The sequence below is a fragment of the Atractosteus spatula genome, chromosome 1, assembly GCF_055471065.1.
Source record: "Atractosteus spatula isolate fAtrSpa1 chromosome 1, fAtrSpa1.hap1, whole genome shotgun sequence".
Lineage (NCBI taxonomy): Eukaryota > Metazoa > Chordata > Actinopteri > Semionotiformes > Lepisosteidae > Atractosteus > Atractosteus spatula.
Genome location: NC_142706.1, coordinates 58,049,739 through 58,066,721, shown reverse-complemented (window position 1 = coordinate 58,066,721; position 16,983 = coordinate 58,049,739). Strand labels below are relative to the sequence as shown.

General features: G+C 53.0%; 1 protein-coding gene across 1 annotated transcript in view; it reads right to left on the bottom strand.

The window, feature by feature from the left end:
- kmt2d (lysine (K)-specific methyltransferase 2D) overlaps nucleotides 1-16,983 on the bottom strand; it is a 61,770-nt gene that overhangs the window by 4,524 nt on the left and 40,263 nt on the right. Inside the window, exons 37-53 of the mRNA XM_088912417.1 lie at nucleotides 16,489-16,555; nucleotides 15,677-15,909; nucleotides 11,446-14,940; nucleotides 10,022-10,168; nucleotides 8,680-8,844; nucleotides 8,056-8,212; nucleotides 7,370-7,451; nucleotides 6,929-7,104; nucleotides 6,375-6,499; nucleotides 5,719-5,857; nucleotides 4,952-5,091; nucleotides 3,270-4,509; nucleotides 2,694-2,830; nucleotides 2,476-2,606; nucleotides 2,073-2,379; nucleotides 1,510-1,583; nucleotides 1,084-1,192 (exon numbers count right to left, since the gene is read on the bottom strand). Of these exons, the coding sequence (XP_088768543.1) occupies nucleotides 1,084-1,192; nucleotides 1,510-1,583; nucleotides 2,073-2,379; nucleotides 2,476-2,606; nucleotides 2,694-2,830; nucleotides 3,270-4,509; nucleotides 4,952-5,091; nucleotides 5,719-5,857; nucleotides 6,375-6,499; nucleotides 6,929-7,104; nucleotides 7,370-7,451; nucleotides 8,056-8,212; nucleotides 8,680-8,844; nucleotides 10,022-10,168; nucleotides 11,446-14,940; nucleotides 15,677-15,909; nucleotides 16,489-16,555 (6,924 nt within the window). The remainder of the gene's footprint in view (nucleotides 1-1,083; nucleotides 1,193-1,509; nucleotides 1,584-2,072; nucleotides 2,380-2,475; nucleotides 2,607-2,693; nucleotides 2,831-3,269; nucleotides 4,510-4,951; nucleotides 5,092-5,718; nucleotides 5,858-6,374; nucleotides 6,500-6,928; nucleotides 7,105-7,369; nucleotides 7,452-8,055; nucleotides 8,213-8,679; nucleotides 8,845-10,021; nucleotides 10,169-11,445; nucleotides 14,941-15,676; nucleotides 15,910-16,488; nucleotides 16,556-16,983) is intronic.

The following is a 16,983-nucleotide window of genomic DNA, read 5'->3' as shown; positions in this document are numbered from 1 at the left end:
CCTGCTCCTTGTGAGCCTTTTCTTAATTTGCTTATATGTTCTTACATATTTTTATGTACAGGCTTCTGCATGTTCGTATTTTCAAAGCAAAACTCTGTGCATGTTCTTGAGGAACTGTATGATTTATTCCCGCACTGTCTGTGATACCACTGTTAATGAATAGAACAATTGTGTTAAGAACTGTCAATATCCATAAGGTAATTAACTCATTGAGATGGTATATGGGATTCAAACAGGGAATATCTCCCCCTTGTGGCTGGAGGACTCTCTGACATTCAAGTGTGATTTAAAGATCTCTTTTTCGCCTTTGGATTTTTTCGGACGACACGCTGGGTTTCCCAAAGCAAGCCAGTCTTTTTTTCTCAGCTTCTGCTATGTACATTACGTGCGTGCTACTTTGGAGTTTCCTGAAATAGTGCTGAAGCACCCATGAATCGGAATTCAGGAGTTACTACTGGTATGCAGTCAGTGTTGACATTTTTTATAAAAGGGATTTAAATGTACACTTTAAAACGTGTCTTAAATGGATAAAAATGTTTTTTTTTTTAATATTCCGCTTCTGACATGGTCAGAACACAACACAGAGGGACAGGCACCAAGCTGCAATTGTATTTGAGGGACAGGCACCACAGGTTTCACTGATCGATCACCATAGGACCTTGCTTCTCTCTCACAGATGAGCCAAACTCTACTCTTGAAGGCTGAGGACGACCGTGAGGGAGCAGCTTGCTCTCTGTAGTAACACTGCACTAGCAGAGAGCCACTCCACTCTTAAGCTGCTCTCCACTTTCTCCAAAAGTGCAGAGCAAGACGGGACTCTGCATGGGCTTTGGAAACCTGAATCCAGACGCAGGGGCTTGAGCCCTAGAAATGCTGATTAAGAGTAATTAAGCCATCAGCAGCAACGGTGGCTCTCCAGCAGCTGGACTGAGACTGACCATGATGGAGCAGCAACACACTGCACTAACAGAACAAATGGTACAGAACCCCAGAAGGTCCCTGGTTCTGGCTGCTCAAGTGGTTGCTACCATCTGACCGAGCTGAGCCGGGCCTGTCACGCCACGTCTCACTGCGAGCCCTTACCTCCTCTCCCTTGGGGATGCGCCGGCTGGAGATGATGATGATCTTGTCCTCCTTGTCGAAGGTCACGACCTCTGCCACGCAGTTCGGGGCACAGGAGTGGTTGACGTAACTGCCGAGGAAAGATGCACGGGAAGAGAAAACGTAAGGAAGGATCCCCAACAGGAGAAGGCCATTCGGCCTGCTTGCCGGGAGTTCACGTATCCAAGGATCTTGGACAGCTATTGTTTGAAAAGATCCCCGAGATCGCCAAGGCTGGGCAGTTTGTTATAGATCCCCATTCCCAAATGCAACCCCCCCCGGTTTCCAAAACTGGTCAGGAGTTGCAGAAACAACAACCATATGCAGATAGACAGGAAGGACAAGAGAGAAGAACTTCACCAGGACAGGCCCGTCACTCCCCCCACAGAACAAAGATCAGGAACTCACCGGGCCGGGCCTCCGGTCAGAGTAGCATCGATCACGTGTTCGTTGTTGATCCGGAACATGTAAATCCCTCGATTCTGTAATCACAGGAGAATTAAGGAAAAACTTGTAACTCTGAGCCACAAGTGCGCTGCAGAAAGGAATAATTACACACAACCTCTAGGCAGACAGGTGAAAATACCCACCCTGAATCTAATTGATAAAACACTTCACAATCCTCCTCCTCTGACTTTACCACACCCAATCAACCCAGCCAAAGGAATGTGTTGTTTATAAAAAATGAGGTACGTGTGAAGATGAAAGCTTCATTATGTTAAATGTTAGGAAAGGTCCAAACGCAAACATTTGTGCTAACTTGAGTACAAAGAAGAGGATTTTCCTTAAATGGAGTCTAAGGGTGTCACCCAAAGATGTCCAAAAGTCAAAACACTTAATTAAACACTTAGAGATTGATGTCCATCTGTCCCATTGCGGCCCGTACGCTGACAAAGCCTCACCCCGCAATAGGGATCTATTAGTTGGGAGGTTCAAGTGAAGTGACGGCCCTGATCAAGGCCACTGCTGACCTGCTCCTCGTAGATCTTCTCCCGGCGGTTGGCGACCTCGTTGCGGATGATGGTGCCGATGTACTCGATGACCATGGTGTGCTTCTCCAGGTCCTTGGCCGCGTACAGGCCCAGGCCCTGAATGCGCGAGCGCGCCAGGTACACGTTGTTCTTCCACTCCGTCTTCAGCCGCCGGTACTGGGAGGACTTGGAGTGGACGAACTGCTTGCTGTAGGGCGTGTTGATCTCTCCTGTGAACGTGCTCTGGTACGCCTTTGACATGCTGGTGCTGTTCAGGGTGTGGGGCCTGCAGAAGGAGGAAGCAATCCTGAAATGGGGGAACAAGCGTGTTGACTGATGCGAGCAGGCGCACAGGAGCCAACTAGGAGGCCCCGCGGAATGTTAAAGGGGGCCAGGCTCTCACCTCTTGAAGTGGGTGAGGATCTTTGGCTCGGAACGGGCACAGCCAGTAGGGTTGATCATCAGGGGCAGCTCCATCAGGGGGTGGCGGCCGTAGCGGAACACGTAGTTCTGGCAGTTCTCCACACCGGGCAGCTGGGACAGAGACAGAGCAGTTAAAACACAGATCACGGCCTCGCCTTAGAGGGCCGCCGGGCTGCAGCGGAGGAGAGTGGCCCTTACCGACTCAGTGATGCGCAGCACGGCGTGCACGGTCAGCCCGTACATCTCCTCCCCCTTCACATGGTCCGTGAACAGCTTCAGCATCTCCGCCTCCTGCCGCAGCCGGGCCACCTGCTCCACCACGCGGTCCCACAGCGCTGCGCACAGGAACAGAGCGGGAAGACCGTGAGACCAACTTCCTGCCGCGCTGCACTAAATATCTCCTTATGCCCCGAATTCCCAAAAGTGCCAGACGCTCAGAAACTATCTCGCTGGGGAAAGACAGGTGAACAACTGGACTAGACACAAAATCGCGTAGCAACCTGCCACAGCCTTGGGTTTTCAGAGCGCAGGGCACAGAGAGGGACACAGGGTGGAAACATCATTCATGGAGAGCGAGGGGAAGTGAGCGAGAGGGCACTTCCGAAACCTAGTACACCCTGCATGACTGTCACCAACTGGCCTAACTGTTCAGATCATACACCTGGGGATAACTGTGTGGCAAGTCACAACAACACAAGAGGGATGTGATGCCCAAACGCGGCTTGCAGTGAGATGCCAGGCTGGATCTTTAATGGGGGGGGGGGGCGGCCTTACCCTGTGGCGAGGATTCGCGCAGCAGTAGGTCCTCGTGCCCCTGCTCCAGCACGCGCACCTCGAAGAGCGGCCGCCCGTCCTCCTCGCTGATGCGGCAGCGGTAGCAGCAGCGGCGGTTGGGGAGGCGCGTGCTCCAGTAGATGCGTGTGGCCTCGTAGCCCACGGGGAAGATAGCGGAGGAAGAGTGGAAGGCAGCCATCTGGGAGGGCAGCAGCTGGCCCACGGCGTGGAAGATGAGCCCACCGACCCGGAACATGTGGATCCGGTCGCCCCGCTGCAGGATGCTGGCGATCTGCTTCACCTCGTCGCGCTCGATGTAGACGCGGCGGAAGACGGCAAAGGAGCTCAGCTCCTCCTCGCTGGGGCCCTTCAGCTTGTGCTGGGTGCAGAGCATGGTCTTGTCCTTGAAGAACATGCAGCGCGCCCGGATGGCACAGGCAAAGTGGTACACGTTGGGGCAGCGCAGGCGGTTGCAGCTGTTGGTGGCGCCCGTCTTTTGGCAGTAGGCGCAGCGTGTGCGCAGCCCCCGCCGCAGGGCCACCTCCACGTTGATGAGCGCCCCGCCCTGCGTCTCGTACACCTCCGTGGACCACAGCGCGCAGTTCAGGTGCACCCACAGGTCCAGGTCGATGTTGAGCAGGCGGGCCGGCCCGTCCGTGGCGCCGTCGCCCTCCTCGTGGCAGAAGCAGCACTTGCGCAGGTCGCGGGGCAGCACGTCGGGCCGCAGCGTGATGCGCAGGCGCTCCATCAGCTCTGAGATCTCGCGCGCGCTCTCGCGCCGGGACCCCGCCTTGCGGATGGTGATCAGCAGCTGCAGACGTTTCCAGCGCAGGCCCTTCCACTTCTTCACCTTGGGCCGCACCTCCTCGTCCTCCGACGCTGGCCGCCCGCGCTGCTTGACCAGTTTCGGGGCCTCCAGAGCTGGGATGAGGGCAGGGGTGTTGGCGGGGAGGGCAGGGCTGGGGGCGGCTGGGACAGAAGCTAGAGGAGGGGGAGGTGGAGCCAGGATGGGCTCCGGCTCTGGTTCGGGCTTGACTGCATCAGCCAGGCTTGCGGGAGAGGGCGAGGTGGGCTGGACATCAGGCGGAACTGCAGGAACAGGAGGAGGAGGAGGGGGGGGTGAAGGGGACTGAGGTGGCGAGGCCTCCACAGGGATGATGGGAAGGTGCCGCACATCCAGGTTGGAGACGTTGGCGGTGTAGCAGTGTTGGACGGGCTTCTGCTCCGGTTCGGGACACTCCTGAGAAAGGGGGAGATTGGAAGCATACCTATTACACACTTGTCAACTTCCTTCCCCCTTCCTTAGTCATCAGCCTGGGCAGCTGGTCAGTACTGATCAGCTGCAAAACAACTAACGATCTGAATCGCTTCACTTCGACAGATTCCTTTGATATTGAAAGAAAGATCTGTAATCTTTATAATATTGGACATACGAGAAGTACAGAAGAGCCAGGAAGACAGAGTGGACAGTCTTTCACACATCCAGAGGCACACAAGAAACCAGTCATGTAAACCATGCAAACAAGACTGTACGAAATTACACTGCATGTAACAATTTACTTTGTAAATAATTTAATAGATTGTATAAAATTCATTTTTCCCCCAAAAAAATCTCATCTTTAAAGTGGATGAGAGCCTCTTCCTCGAATGTCCCAGGCACGTCCTCCAGCAGAGGGACTGACCTGTTTAATAAGAGACAGGATGTCCACCTGCTTTTTCAGGGTGCAGCCGGGTAGGGACACATCAAACTGCTTCAGCCAGTCGGCCTTCTCCTGCGGGGGGCGCTCTTCCTCTGAGGGGCTGGGCTTTGGACACAGGGCTCCTGGGACGGAGATCAGGACTAGTTACAGCATCGGCTTTACTCAACTCTTGAACACGCAGATGAGGGAAAGGAAAGCACCACGAGCCAGCCTGCACCTGTCTGCCAACTGGGTGACTGCAAAGCAGACTCTTCACGTGGGTAAGCTAGTACACTGCCCGCACAAACAGAAGACACAGACTACGACCTGCCCTGTTGCAGACACTGGAAGGAAAATAAGCAACGAGAGGAGCCCAATTGACCTGTTTAGTTCATCCTATTGTTAGATCGGAGGATTTTGTACTGCCCTTTCTGGAATTCCTGGAAGACCTGTCTTTTGTGGGCTCATCTGCAGAATGAAGGTGCATTATGGAGGAAAACTGCGGATGCAGTTGAGGCCGATGGCTGTGTCTGCTACCTCCTGTGAGAGGTACCCGAGTTACCAGACTCTGCAGATTCAGAGTGTCCAATCTACATAATACAAGGATGAACGGAGTAACGCCAATGTGAATACAATTTCACTCAGGAAGCAGACAATTTGTTTCTGGAAAACAATGCTAACACAAGCCATAGCCCCACCTGCGGGCATAGCTCAAGGAGCTTGTGTACTATTGGGGTTCTGTCCATTGCGTGCCCAACTGGCACAGTTACCTGGTGCGGAGGAGTCCGGAGCTGGCTTGCCCGGCTCGGCAGCCCCCCTGCCTGGGCTCTGAGGGAACGCCACCTCATAGGACACGGGCATGCGCATGTGTAGGAGCTGGGCCACCGCCACCATCACGGTGTTAAGGTTCTGGAGGGGGGGAGAGCAAGAGAAGACAGCCGGGGTCAGCCAGCAGCTACAAGTGTGAAGTACAAGGAACAGAGCCCCGGATCAGTTTCACAATTTCTTCTCATGACAGCTCTTTCACAGTCGACCTGGCGTACCAAAACAGAAGGAAGGCCACTCGGCCCATCCAGCTCAATCGCTTGCATAGTAGCAAACTTGATCTGATGATTTACAAGGGTATCGGCTTCAACAACATGGCCCATCAACCTTTGTGGTAAAACGTACCACCCAGCCTCAGTTTCAAAAGCATTTCCCTCCAAGTTTTGACCTGTGATCTCAACCTATTTCACTGTTGAACTTGGTTCCTAAGCATCTACATCAGGCCCTGCAAAGGGTAAATGAACCAAGCAACCAAACCACATTGTGCCTGTTTTTCTCTGAAGCTGTGCCTTTGGGTTGATGATTCCCTCTAGCCTTTTCATTTTCACACGAGAGGGACAAGAAGCAGGGAGCAGGAATGCAGCTCAGCATTGGCTCGTACCTTGGCAGCGGCAGCGGAGAGGGTAAAGGTCACCGACACTTCGCTGCCCTTTGCTTTGTCCCAGAGACTTGACCTGGGCGCCACCTTCCCTTGCTCTGGAAACTCAAACGGCTTATCTGGAAACACTATGGAATAGGAAGCACAAAAAAATGCATCAAGCTCTAATCCTGCATGCTTCACATGTAAATCAAAACCCCAAAGACTACATAAACCCGTACAATTTAATTCAAGCAGGTCAGTCAGTAAATTTAATGACAAAGAGCTCTTGAAATAGTGGTGTCCAACTCCAGTTCTGGAGTGCGGCAGAGTTTGTTTTCTTTTTTTCTCTTCTCTTCACAACCTCACTGAGGTCATCATTAGGTTCATCAGACCCGTTTCACTTTTCAAAAGCTCTTCAGCTTCTAGTGACTTGGAGACCTAGAACACCTGCTGGACTCCGGCCCTCCAGGACTGCCCCTGTGCCCTTGACAGATCAAGCCCAGCGACCGAGCCCGACTGTCTGTCACGGGGCAAAGCAAAGCTGTCCTCCCGGCCCCAGGCTGTCACCGACGTACCGGGAATGGAGGCGCGGGGGATGATGGGAATGACGGGGGAGAAGGCCCTCTCGCTCTCCTCTAGCCTGGCATCTCCGAGGAGGGGGAAGCGTGGAGCCTCGTCACCCAGGACGCTCTCGGGTGAAGACGCTGGGACAATGCTGTCAGGAGCATCGCTGTCCTCGTCACTCTCCATCCTGCAAGGTACACACACAGGGGACACATCAGAGAGACTGATATTGCGCTTTTGTAGTGAAATCCAAAGGGCACGACTGAAAGCAGCTGACCAGAACACACGGCCCTTCCAGCACAGTCAGATGGAATACTTCCATACAGCAGTGCTTTACTTGCGAGGACAATATCAGCCTTCGTCCAACTGAACACCAAGTCAGTGGAGTGGTGAGAAATTGTGGTTTGCACTGCCCTGGCTGCAGAGGAGGGGGCTCGGCTCAGGCGGCCTACCTGATGTCCTCGTTCTGGTTGTGGGGGGGTGTGGGCAGGGCAGCCAGTAGGTCCACACTCTTCACCTCCTCGGCAGCAGAGTCTGGAGCCACACAGGAGCATGTTAATCCAGTGACCAAACAACCATATCTGATTGGAAATGCACATTCGCACACGGGAGTAGGCTTGTGCCCTTTTTAGATTGGTACTTTTTTAGCACAGACCTCTGTTATAAAACACTACGTCATTCAATCTCGAAGGGTTGCGTCACCTGCTTATTTTAACCTGCTGGACTATTCCTCAGAACACGCAGATGCTTTAAGAGGTGGCCATGATGCAAAAATGAACCCACCCTGATTCTTCCCTGAGGCTAATAGTCATGCCCCTCTGCACTGTGACTAAATTGAGTGTTTGAAGGTGGTTTTAATTTTAGGATTAAATCCAAAATAGTCAAATAGAAGATACAATCATCAGCTTTCATGCGAAATGGAGGAGCTCCCCCACCATGTGGGCAGACCTCGAACCTACTTAAGTGTCAAAGTCAACTTCAGACTACTGTAAAAGGCCAGAGTTTTACTATGGGAATTTAAAGGGCAAAAAATGCAGGTTGAACAAGAGCAGGTCAAGTTCTTAACTTCAGAAACACACAAGCAGCCAAAGCACACGTCCACACATTCCTATGAAGGACTACCCCATCTGCATCTCACCCTTGGGCTCCTCGGCCTCCGAGGGGGCGTCCGGCTCCTTCTGCCCCTCGGTCAGCTCCTCCACAGCTGTCACTCCGTTCAGCAGCTTGTGCTGCACTGAGGGGGGCGGTGTGGGGGGCAGCGAGGAGGGGGGCGTGGGCGGGTTGCTCAGGTTATTCTGCGGAGAGAGCACACACTTGAATCACCTTCTGCCAGACAGGAAGTGACCTCATAGCACGACACCTGCTTTCAGAGCTGTGGACAACAACCCCACACACACACCTAATCAGTGAGACTGAGAGATTATTAACATTCTGCAGTAAATTCTTAAAATTCATTGTAAAAAGTAATAATTGTTGCACAAGGTAAGAGTCATGGATTACTTTTGAATCCCCCCCCCAAACACCTGTTTAAGAGAAGCTGTACTTCGAATGACGCAAAAGTTTGCGTAATCAGTTGTACAAGACATTTTAAAAAAAACTTTGCGGAATTAAGAAATTCTTTGCAGTGGAAGTCCAGAAGACTGTTCTCCAATGATTGGGTTGGAGAGCCCTGCTTTAGATAAGTTGAAAAGAACCTCTTGACATTTTAAACGTTCGACCCAAAGCCTGGATTTCCAGTGCCAGGGAGCGGGGGTGGCCATACCTTGGTGAGCAGCTGGGAGTAGTAGTCAGGAATGTTGTCCAGGACCGCGTTCCCGAACGAGCCCTTCAGCTGGGCTTTGCCGTTGGCAGGGCTGCTGCCGAAGGGGGAGAACAGGTCCAGGTTGGCTGCGATGGAGGGCTCCATCAGAGGCAGCAGAGACAGCTCCTGGAGTCGGGAACAGAGAGGCAGCGGCTTATACCAGGCTCCTGGGGTGAGGGCAAACCACTTACTCCCTGCCTCTGGCCACGTGCAACTCCTTTCCCATTAGACAAGGAGAGCTCTGCCATCTAATCCCAAGAATTCAGAGCCACTCCAGGACTTCAGGGTCCTCAGTTCATCATTCCACCCGAGATGCTGCCTAACCGAATGAATTGAATAGAAGTCGAAACACCTGCCTATTAGGTCTTGATTAGTTGCTCACTGAACAGCATCTGTGGGCTTCAGCCCACATAAACCTTATCCCCTAACTTTCCAACTAGTAGTTAAGCTAAATTAGTTGTCTTTATTGGACTAATTAAAGTTTCGCCCATCTCTTCAGCTTCTGTGGCTTTCAAGAGACCTAGAAAACCTGCAGAGATGTCACCTCTCCAGGAATGCCAGTTTAAGCTGAAAAGATACAAGACAGAGGGCCGCAACAGAAGAGAGCAGAGCAGAACAGCAAGAGCTGTGCCCTTGCTTGGCCAAATCGGACATCACCTCCAGAGAAGAGCAACCAGGTGCCTTCGGGGATTTCAGGGAATGTCCTATACTGACAGGCTGAATCTCTGTCTTGAACATAGACAGCTGAGAGAGGACCAGATCTGACTACCTGAAACCAACAGTGACGAGTCTACCCTTCAGACCCTTCTTCAGTGTCAAGTAAAACAAGTGAGGAGAAAACTGGACACTTTGTGCAACAGCTTTTGAAATTGAAAACCGGAGGCGTATCTTCATCGAAAGGATAAAAGTCTGGAACAAGCCATCCAGTCATGTTGCTGAAACCTATATCTTGGTTTCTATTAAAAACAGGCTGAAGGAGATCCTCAGATCAAGAACCCAATGAATGGCCTCCTGTTCTTACTCATGGCCGGTGATGGCTGATCTGTACCTGCTATGGTCTCAGTCTGACCCAAGATGTTTTTAAAAGACCAAAGGGCCTGCAGGTGCAGGGATTACTGAAAACGGGGTACCTCCACTCACCCCCTCCTGCCTGACATGCCCTAAAGACTGAAAGCAGGTGGTCTTGTGGCCACCAGGAGAAAGTGTGGCCCCACTGACTTTATTATTATTAAGAACTCCTCCTCGACAGAGTAACGGAGAGAGGACAGTAGGGAGCACGGGCAGTCTCCACTCTCCAGCTCACCTGTTTCAGGTGTTTCATCAGGGCCTCGGTGCTCTTCCCCATCTCCTCCTTCTTCGTCTTCTTCCGAGAGTTGGCCACCCTGTCTCCCGACTTGGGCGTGCGCTTGGGCTTTGCCCCAGCGGGCTTTTTAGTGATGGACTGCAGGTCCTGTGTGTGATGGGGGGGATTGGGGGTGGTGGACAGGCGGAGAAGGAGAACCTGGTTATCAAGGGGAGCAGGAGGCCAGACAGCAGCCACAGTAGGCACCTGCAGTGCCTGAGCACCACTCGCTTCAGAGAAAACAGGTGCAAACAGGTTAGAGGACTTCTGTCACAGAACAGAGGTCAGCACTGGGGAAAAAACATCCCTGCAATTTAAGTCCTTTACATGTGAACCCTTTATGGCCTGTGCAGAACAAAGGTATACTGGCCAGAGCTGGTCTCCCTAAGGTGCCAGTCGCTGCCTACCGCAATATGAGCACTTTTTCTACACAAAAACAAAAACGCAGACCACAAACAGCTGAAACTTAACATGCAAAAACCACAGGGCAAAAGGTGAAAACACTGTAACTGAATGAATTTAAACTGCTCTGAATGTTATGGTTCTTTCAAAAATCTTTAAATAAGATAAATAATAAGTCATTTTCTACAGCTGAGAGATCAGAGTTTCACAGCCTTGTACAAAAAGTCTTGGCATGCCACTCCTCCTTGCACTGAAGCCCAAATGCAGCTTGTTGTGCTGAAGCTGCCTCCGTTTTCTGTCTAAACTAAACTTGCGCAACACTTTCTACCTCCAAAGGGATTTTTGTCTTCCACAAGAGAGAAAACTGTCCGTTGCTTACCAGATAAAATGTTTTGCTCAAAACTCTGCTCAGTCAAAGCTAATTCAGCCACATCTGCAGGGTCTTGATCACAAACTCGCGACCTAACTTGAACTTTGCTGTTCCACTTCCTCGCCCTGCCGGGCAGGTCCACCGCTATACTTTTGGAACTGGGTGAGACACGGTTTTCCTGGCAACAATGGCATCTCGGTGGGGGAGAGTTTACTTTGCTACAGTTAACAGCTCCTAAATGCACATGTGTAAAAGCATCATGTATGGAGAGAGAGCACATATGACGGAGACACAGAACAGAGATATGATGCTAAAAAGACAACGCACACTTGCTGTGTATTTAAGCATGCTAATAGTTAGCATAGAGAAACAGACCCTTACAAATACAGGCTCATTGTACAGTGACCACAGCCTGGACACAGGAACAGTGTTTTATGGCTTGTATGTGAATGTCCAATACTGCGTATGAATTGTAAATGTGTTAACTGTATATGCTTGGGCAACACTGTAACACATCGGTCACGCCAATGAAGCTCGCTGAACTGACTGAACCGAGTGGAGAGAGTGTGGGGGAGGAAGTGGGAGTGAATACGAGGGATGAGGTTGACCTCACCTCCATGTTGCGTGGCGTGGCTTGCAGCTTCTGCTCCAGTAGTGCCAGCTTGCTGTTGATGTGCCCATTGATCTCGCTGTGGATGCCGTCAGAGGGCCGCTGCGCGGCGAGCTGCAGGTTCTTGGTGCGTAGGAGCTTCTGGAGGAGCTGCTGTCCCGTCTCCGACCTGGGGCCAGCGGAGCCCGGAGGGCCAGGCGGGGCCGCAGGATTGTCTGGGCTGGAAGGGATGACGGTGCTGCCGGACCCGGCAGCGGTGGTGGGGTGAAGCCCCACTGGCTCGCCATTGGACTCCCTCTTGATGGCGCCGGTCCGGCCCTCTGCACCGGGCCCTACCCCGTCGCACTGCACCTCCCCAGGCTCCTGCTTGATATTCTGAAGGGTGATGCTGTAGAGCGAGTCAGAGCTGCCAGAGCCCGTCGGGGCCTGGGGCGCTTGGCTCTCGGCACCCTGTCCTGCTGGCTGCTGAAGCTCCTCCTTCTGAGGCGACGGTCCGTTAGGCTGTCGCTCCTTTGCGTCAGCATCCTCCCCGACAGCACTTCCCGCAGGCTGACATTCGGATTTAAGACCCGGTTGGTCCACAGGTCTGTTGGCATCAGCTGTTTGAGCCGGCTTGGTCCCAGATGCCTGGCTGAAGATGTCGCTTTGCCCGAGGTTTCGCTCCGTTTCAGCGCTGGCACTGCCGGGATTAGAAGGCGTGGGAGTGCCGGGCTCCCGCTTGGTGACCCTTGCTGGACTGGAGATGGCCTCCTGTTGTTGAACAGAGGTGGAGATGGGTGCTGTATCTGAGGGTGCAGGGCACACTGCTCTGGCTGGAGAGCCCCCAGGTATTTGAGGGGCCTGGAAAGGGCTGGAGGCAGCTGTGTGGGGTGGCTGCTGCTGCTGTTTCTGTATCAGCTGCTGGTAGTGCAGGGCCTGTGTGGGTGAGGCTTGGTGCAGCCCTGTAGGCTGGGAGGCCATGGCTTGGGCCATAACATGCCTCTGCTGCTGGACACAGAGGGGATCCCCAGGGGAGCTGTGACCTAAAGCCTGGCGAGGAGACATCGGCCTGATTAGACAGCCCTGAGAGGGCACATTTACCTGTCCCATCATTCCTTGCTGCACAGGAGTCTGACTTCTAGCTGCTTTCTGCTGAAGCTGCTGCTGGAGCTGTTGTTGAGTCATCATGGTGTGCTGCATAGCTTGCTGTTGTTGAGACTGCGGTGTCATTTGCTGTGGCACTGGAGACTGTCCCATGATTCCTGGCTGCTGCTGCTGCTGCTGCTGGGGAGATCCGATAACCCCTTGCTGTTGAGGAGAACCTGAAGTCCCTTGCTGCACCAGTGCTCCCTGGTGGAACTGCTGCTGCTGTGACATGAGTCCCTGCATTCGTTGGTCATTAGAGGGCACCTGCTGTCCCTGCCCCTGCTGCCCTTGCAATTGAACCTGTCCCTGGTTTGCTGCCTGCCTCAGCATCTGCCCTTGCTGGAGCTGGCGCTGGGCAAGGATGGCTTGGATCTGCTGCTGGGGGGGAAGGTGGCGCAGCTGGGGGTTCTGAGCAATGTAGTTCTGGAGGCTCAAGGAAGCTTGGACCTGCCCCATAGTTGCCACACCGCCCCCTGTTCTTTGGCCCATCATCCCTTGCTGACCCCTCACCACCTGCTGCCCCATGGCCATCTGCCCCATCATGGCTTGCTTCTGCTGGACCAAGAGGGCTTGTTGCTGCTGCTGCTGCTGCTGTTGCGTGGGGTGGGCCATCATACCAGGCTGAGGCTGGCTGGAGTTATTCTGCCCTAGGACTGCCTGCTGTTGCCCCAGCATTCCTTGCTGCTGACCCATAACGCCCATGTTCTGCTGTCCCACCATGCCTTGTGGTTGCAGTCCAGCCTTCTGACCCAAAATGGTTCCCTGCTGCTGCTGTGCCATGTAACACATTTGTTGGCCTTCCTGCTTGATAGTGATGAGGCCAGGCTTCTCCCCTCCCAGGGAATTCTGCCTCTGTAGAGCCAGTTGTTGCTGTTGCTGTGCTTGGGAGAGCATCCCTGTCTGCTGTCCACCCAGGTAGCTGTGCTGTTGCTGAGGTGCTGGAGTGGTAGAGGGATTTGGGGGCTGCTGTAGTGACTGTTGCTGACCCATGTAGATGTGGGTTTGCTGTTGCAGTACTGCCCCATGATGGTCACCAGCAGAGCCAGGCTGCTGTATGTGAACTGGAGTTGAGGGTCCTTGCTGCTGCGGCCTGGGACTAAGCAGCCCAACCTCCTTGGGGCTGGAGTTCTGGCCCTGAGTCTCCAGTGGAAGGCTCTGCCCGCCTGGCTGCAGACCATCAGGGGCCCCTTGTGGTTGTAGCCCCTCATGGGAGGCCCCGGCTGGAGGTGAGGGGCCTAGGAGGCCCTGGGGCTCAGCTGACCCTGGTTGAGAAGGAGTGGGCTGGAGCTGTCCTCCAGAGTCTTGCTGCTGGCTGCTTTGGTTCAAGAAGCTTTGCTGTTGCTGTTGTAAATGCTGCTGCTGCTGTAGCTGATGCATTTGCTGCTGTTGCTGTAAATGGGCCAGATTCTTGGCAGCGTTGTGTTGTTGCTGTGAAAGCAGCATGCGCTGGGCGAGGACATTCTGTTGTTGTGGGGTGAGCTGGCTTAGTCCTTGTGGCCCCCTGAGGGCCTGCTGCTGGGGCCCCACTGGCCTCTGAAGGCCCTGCTGTGCCATCAAGCCCTGGGCTCTCTGCTGCTGCAGTAAAACTTGTTGACTTCCCATCATTCCCTGCTGGTTTCCCATTATTCCTGGGGTCTGACCAATCTGTTGCCCAGCCATTATACTCTGTTGTGCCTGGGCCAGTGGCTGGTTACCAATCATGCCCTGCGGTGCCTGGACCTGACCTTGCTGGCTCTGCAGCGGCATCTGCTGAGTTCCCATCATACCCTGTTGGTTTGAGACGAGCTGTTGGGGTCCCATCATGCCTTGCTGCTGAGATGGCTGCTGCTGGGCCATCATGGGGTTTCCCATTATACCCTGCTGTGGCTGTCCAACTACCCCACCTGGCTGCTGCCCCAGAATGCCTGGCTGCTGTGCTTGCTGTGGCATGGGTGGCTGTCCCATCATGCCTTGCTGCTGTTGCTGCTGCATCTTCTGGACCAGCTGCATCCTGTGCTGAAGCTGCATCTGTCTTTCCTGCAGGAGCCGTGCATCAGGACCAGGGGCTCCAGCCCCTTGGGGGAAATAACCCCCCGAGGGCACAGGGGTTGCAGCACCCAGGGCTCCAGGGTGTGGTGTCTGAGCTCCTCCAGGGAAAGGCTGCCCTTGTTGACCAGCTACGTTCATCCCCAGAGGGGGCATACGCACAGGCTGCTGCCCCAACAGGGGCGCCCCCTGCTGACCTGCCATAAGCTGACCAGGGAGCTTCGCGACCAACCGGGGCCCCTGTGTGGACGGACCAGGCGCCAGGATCCCAGAGCCCTGCTGGTGCTGCTGCTGTTTGTTGCGGTATTCTGTCATCAGGTTGGTGTGCTCCTTCTGCTGCTTCCGCACCTGAAACACAACAGCACAGTCAAGAGCCACCGGGTAAACAGCAAAGCACAAGGCTAACTGGAAAGCTCTCAGGTTGCTCTTGAGCCACACAGAATTGTGTGTGTGCACAGATAATGCAGCCCTTGACGAAAAAGCAGAGCGGATGGCCACAACACATACAAAGCAAATGACAGTGTTCAATTAAAGCACTTTATTTCTGCCAAAGGTGATTCCAATGCTTGTATATTGTATCTTGTTTGGGCTATCAGATGTGTAATGAACACTCAGTTATGGTAAAAACAGCCTGCTGGTTTACGGTCTCAGTCAACTGCCATGGCTACTATTCCAAACTGCACTGGATTTGCTTTGCACAGATCTGTGCTGAAACAGGTTGGACTGCAGACCTCAAAGCATGTGTAGCTTCAGGATTGTGGACTGCACACATCGAAGCATGTGCAGAGCTACAGGAATGTAAGAGTGTAACCAAGAATTTACAACCATCTGTAGCAGGGATGTCCAATCCAGGCCCTGGAACACCAGTATCTACAGGTCTGCTTTCTAGCACGGCGCTTCACAACTGAAACCAGCTGGTTTTTGGCTTATTTTAGTTATTTGGAATAACTAAATCCCTTCTCCTAGCTCTTCAGGTGCTGGTGCTTTAATTCCAGAATGCCCGCAGATGCACCGTGCCCTCCGGGACTGGGACTGGACAGCCCTCAATGACGGCCTGGAAGCAGGACCAGAAAAAGGGTCTAACCTGGTCCAGCTGTTTCTGGATCTTGCTCTGCTGCTCAGTGACCAGCTTGAGCTTCTCAGCGTCAGCCTCGGGGAACTCCCGGCCAGCCTTCTTGGCAGTGCGCTGCTTGGCGCATAGGGCTTTACGAGACTTCCTGTGCACGCCGATCTGCTCCTCCAGGAACTTAAGCTGCATCTGCAGGAGCTGCTGGGTGTGGAGAAGCCACTCTTCGTACTGGTGCTGCTCCGCGTCGTCTGAGAGAGGGAGAGAGAGCACCAGAGTTACTTACTCTGGTCCTGGAGAGCTAAGAGTCTTCCAGCTTCAACTCAAACAACCCGAGTTACTGAAGAGAACAGCTGTTTCAATTAACTCGACCACAGTCTCTGTGTCTAAGTTCTCTGTGACCAAGCATAACGGATAGAGTGCCGAGAAACACAACTACTTGCTCCAACAATGAAACACATGGTTTTGGATGCAACATTAAAAAATACAAGAAATGAGAATTGTGCTCAATAGAATTTGTTGTACTTTGAATGCCTTAGTTTATAAATGCTCATTTTAGCCTGTGAAGAATTGAATAGCATTGATCAGTGGTTAGGATGCTCACTACAACCACTCTTATCCCAACCCCAACCGAAAGGATTGAGCCTTGGAACACATTACCGTCTTTTTAAACACTTACATTATTCAGGGGAGGAGGGGAGGGTGGATTCTAAAATTCTGACCATTGAACATACTTCAGCTGGGATTCCCACAAATACTATATAGGAACACACTGAAACAAACTCCCGCAACACACTGACACTTTACTGAACAGCAGACTGAAGACTTACTGATGATTCCCTGCACAAACTGGGGAGGGTTGGGTCTGGCCTGGGTGGGGTCACTGCCTTCCCCCTCCTGTGGAAGAGAAAGGTTGTGATTACACTGGGTCTCCTGTCCTTGACGCTCCTCATCTATGGAAACTGGCATAAATCAGTGCAACAAACCACACTTCTGAAACAGTCATCACAGGATTGTTTCAAAACTACCCTTTTCATCAATGGGATGACTGAGCAGGCAATGTGCTTAAATGTGATGCAACTCTATCTATCTCATCTTCTACCAGTCAGACAGGATCATTGACATGCGAGAGAGTAAAGAAGAGTTTCAGTAAAGGCTTTTTTCTTGCCACTCTCCCACACAGGCTGTCTTGGAGTAGGTGCTCAGTTTAGAAGGGCAGCGCAGGCTGGAGAGTGAGTGGCACTTCTTAGCTTCGCTGAACCTAAAGAGAATAGTAACCTCTTCCCGGCCAGCATCTCTCTTCACCCACCTCAGTGGTTTCACAA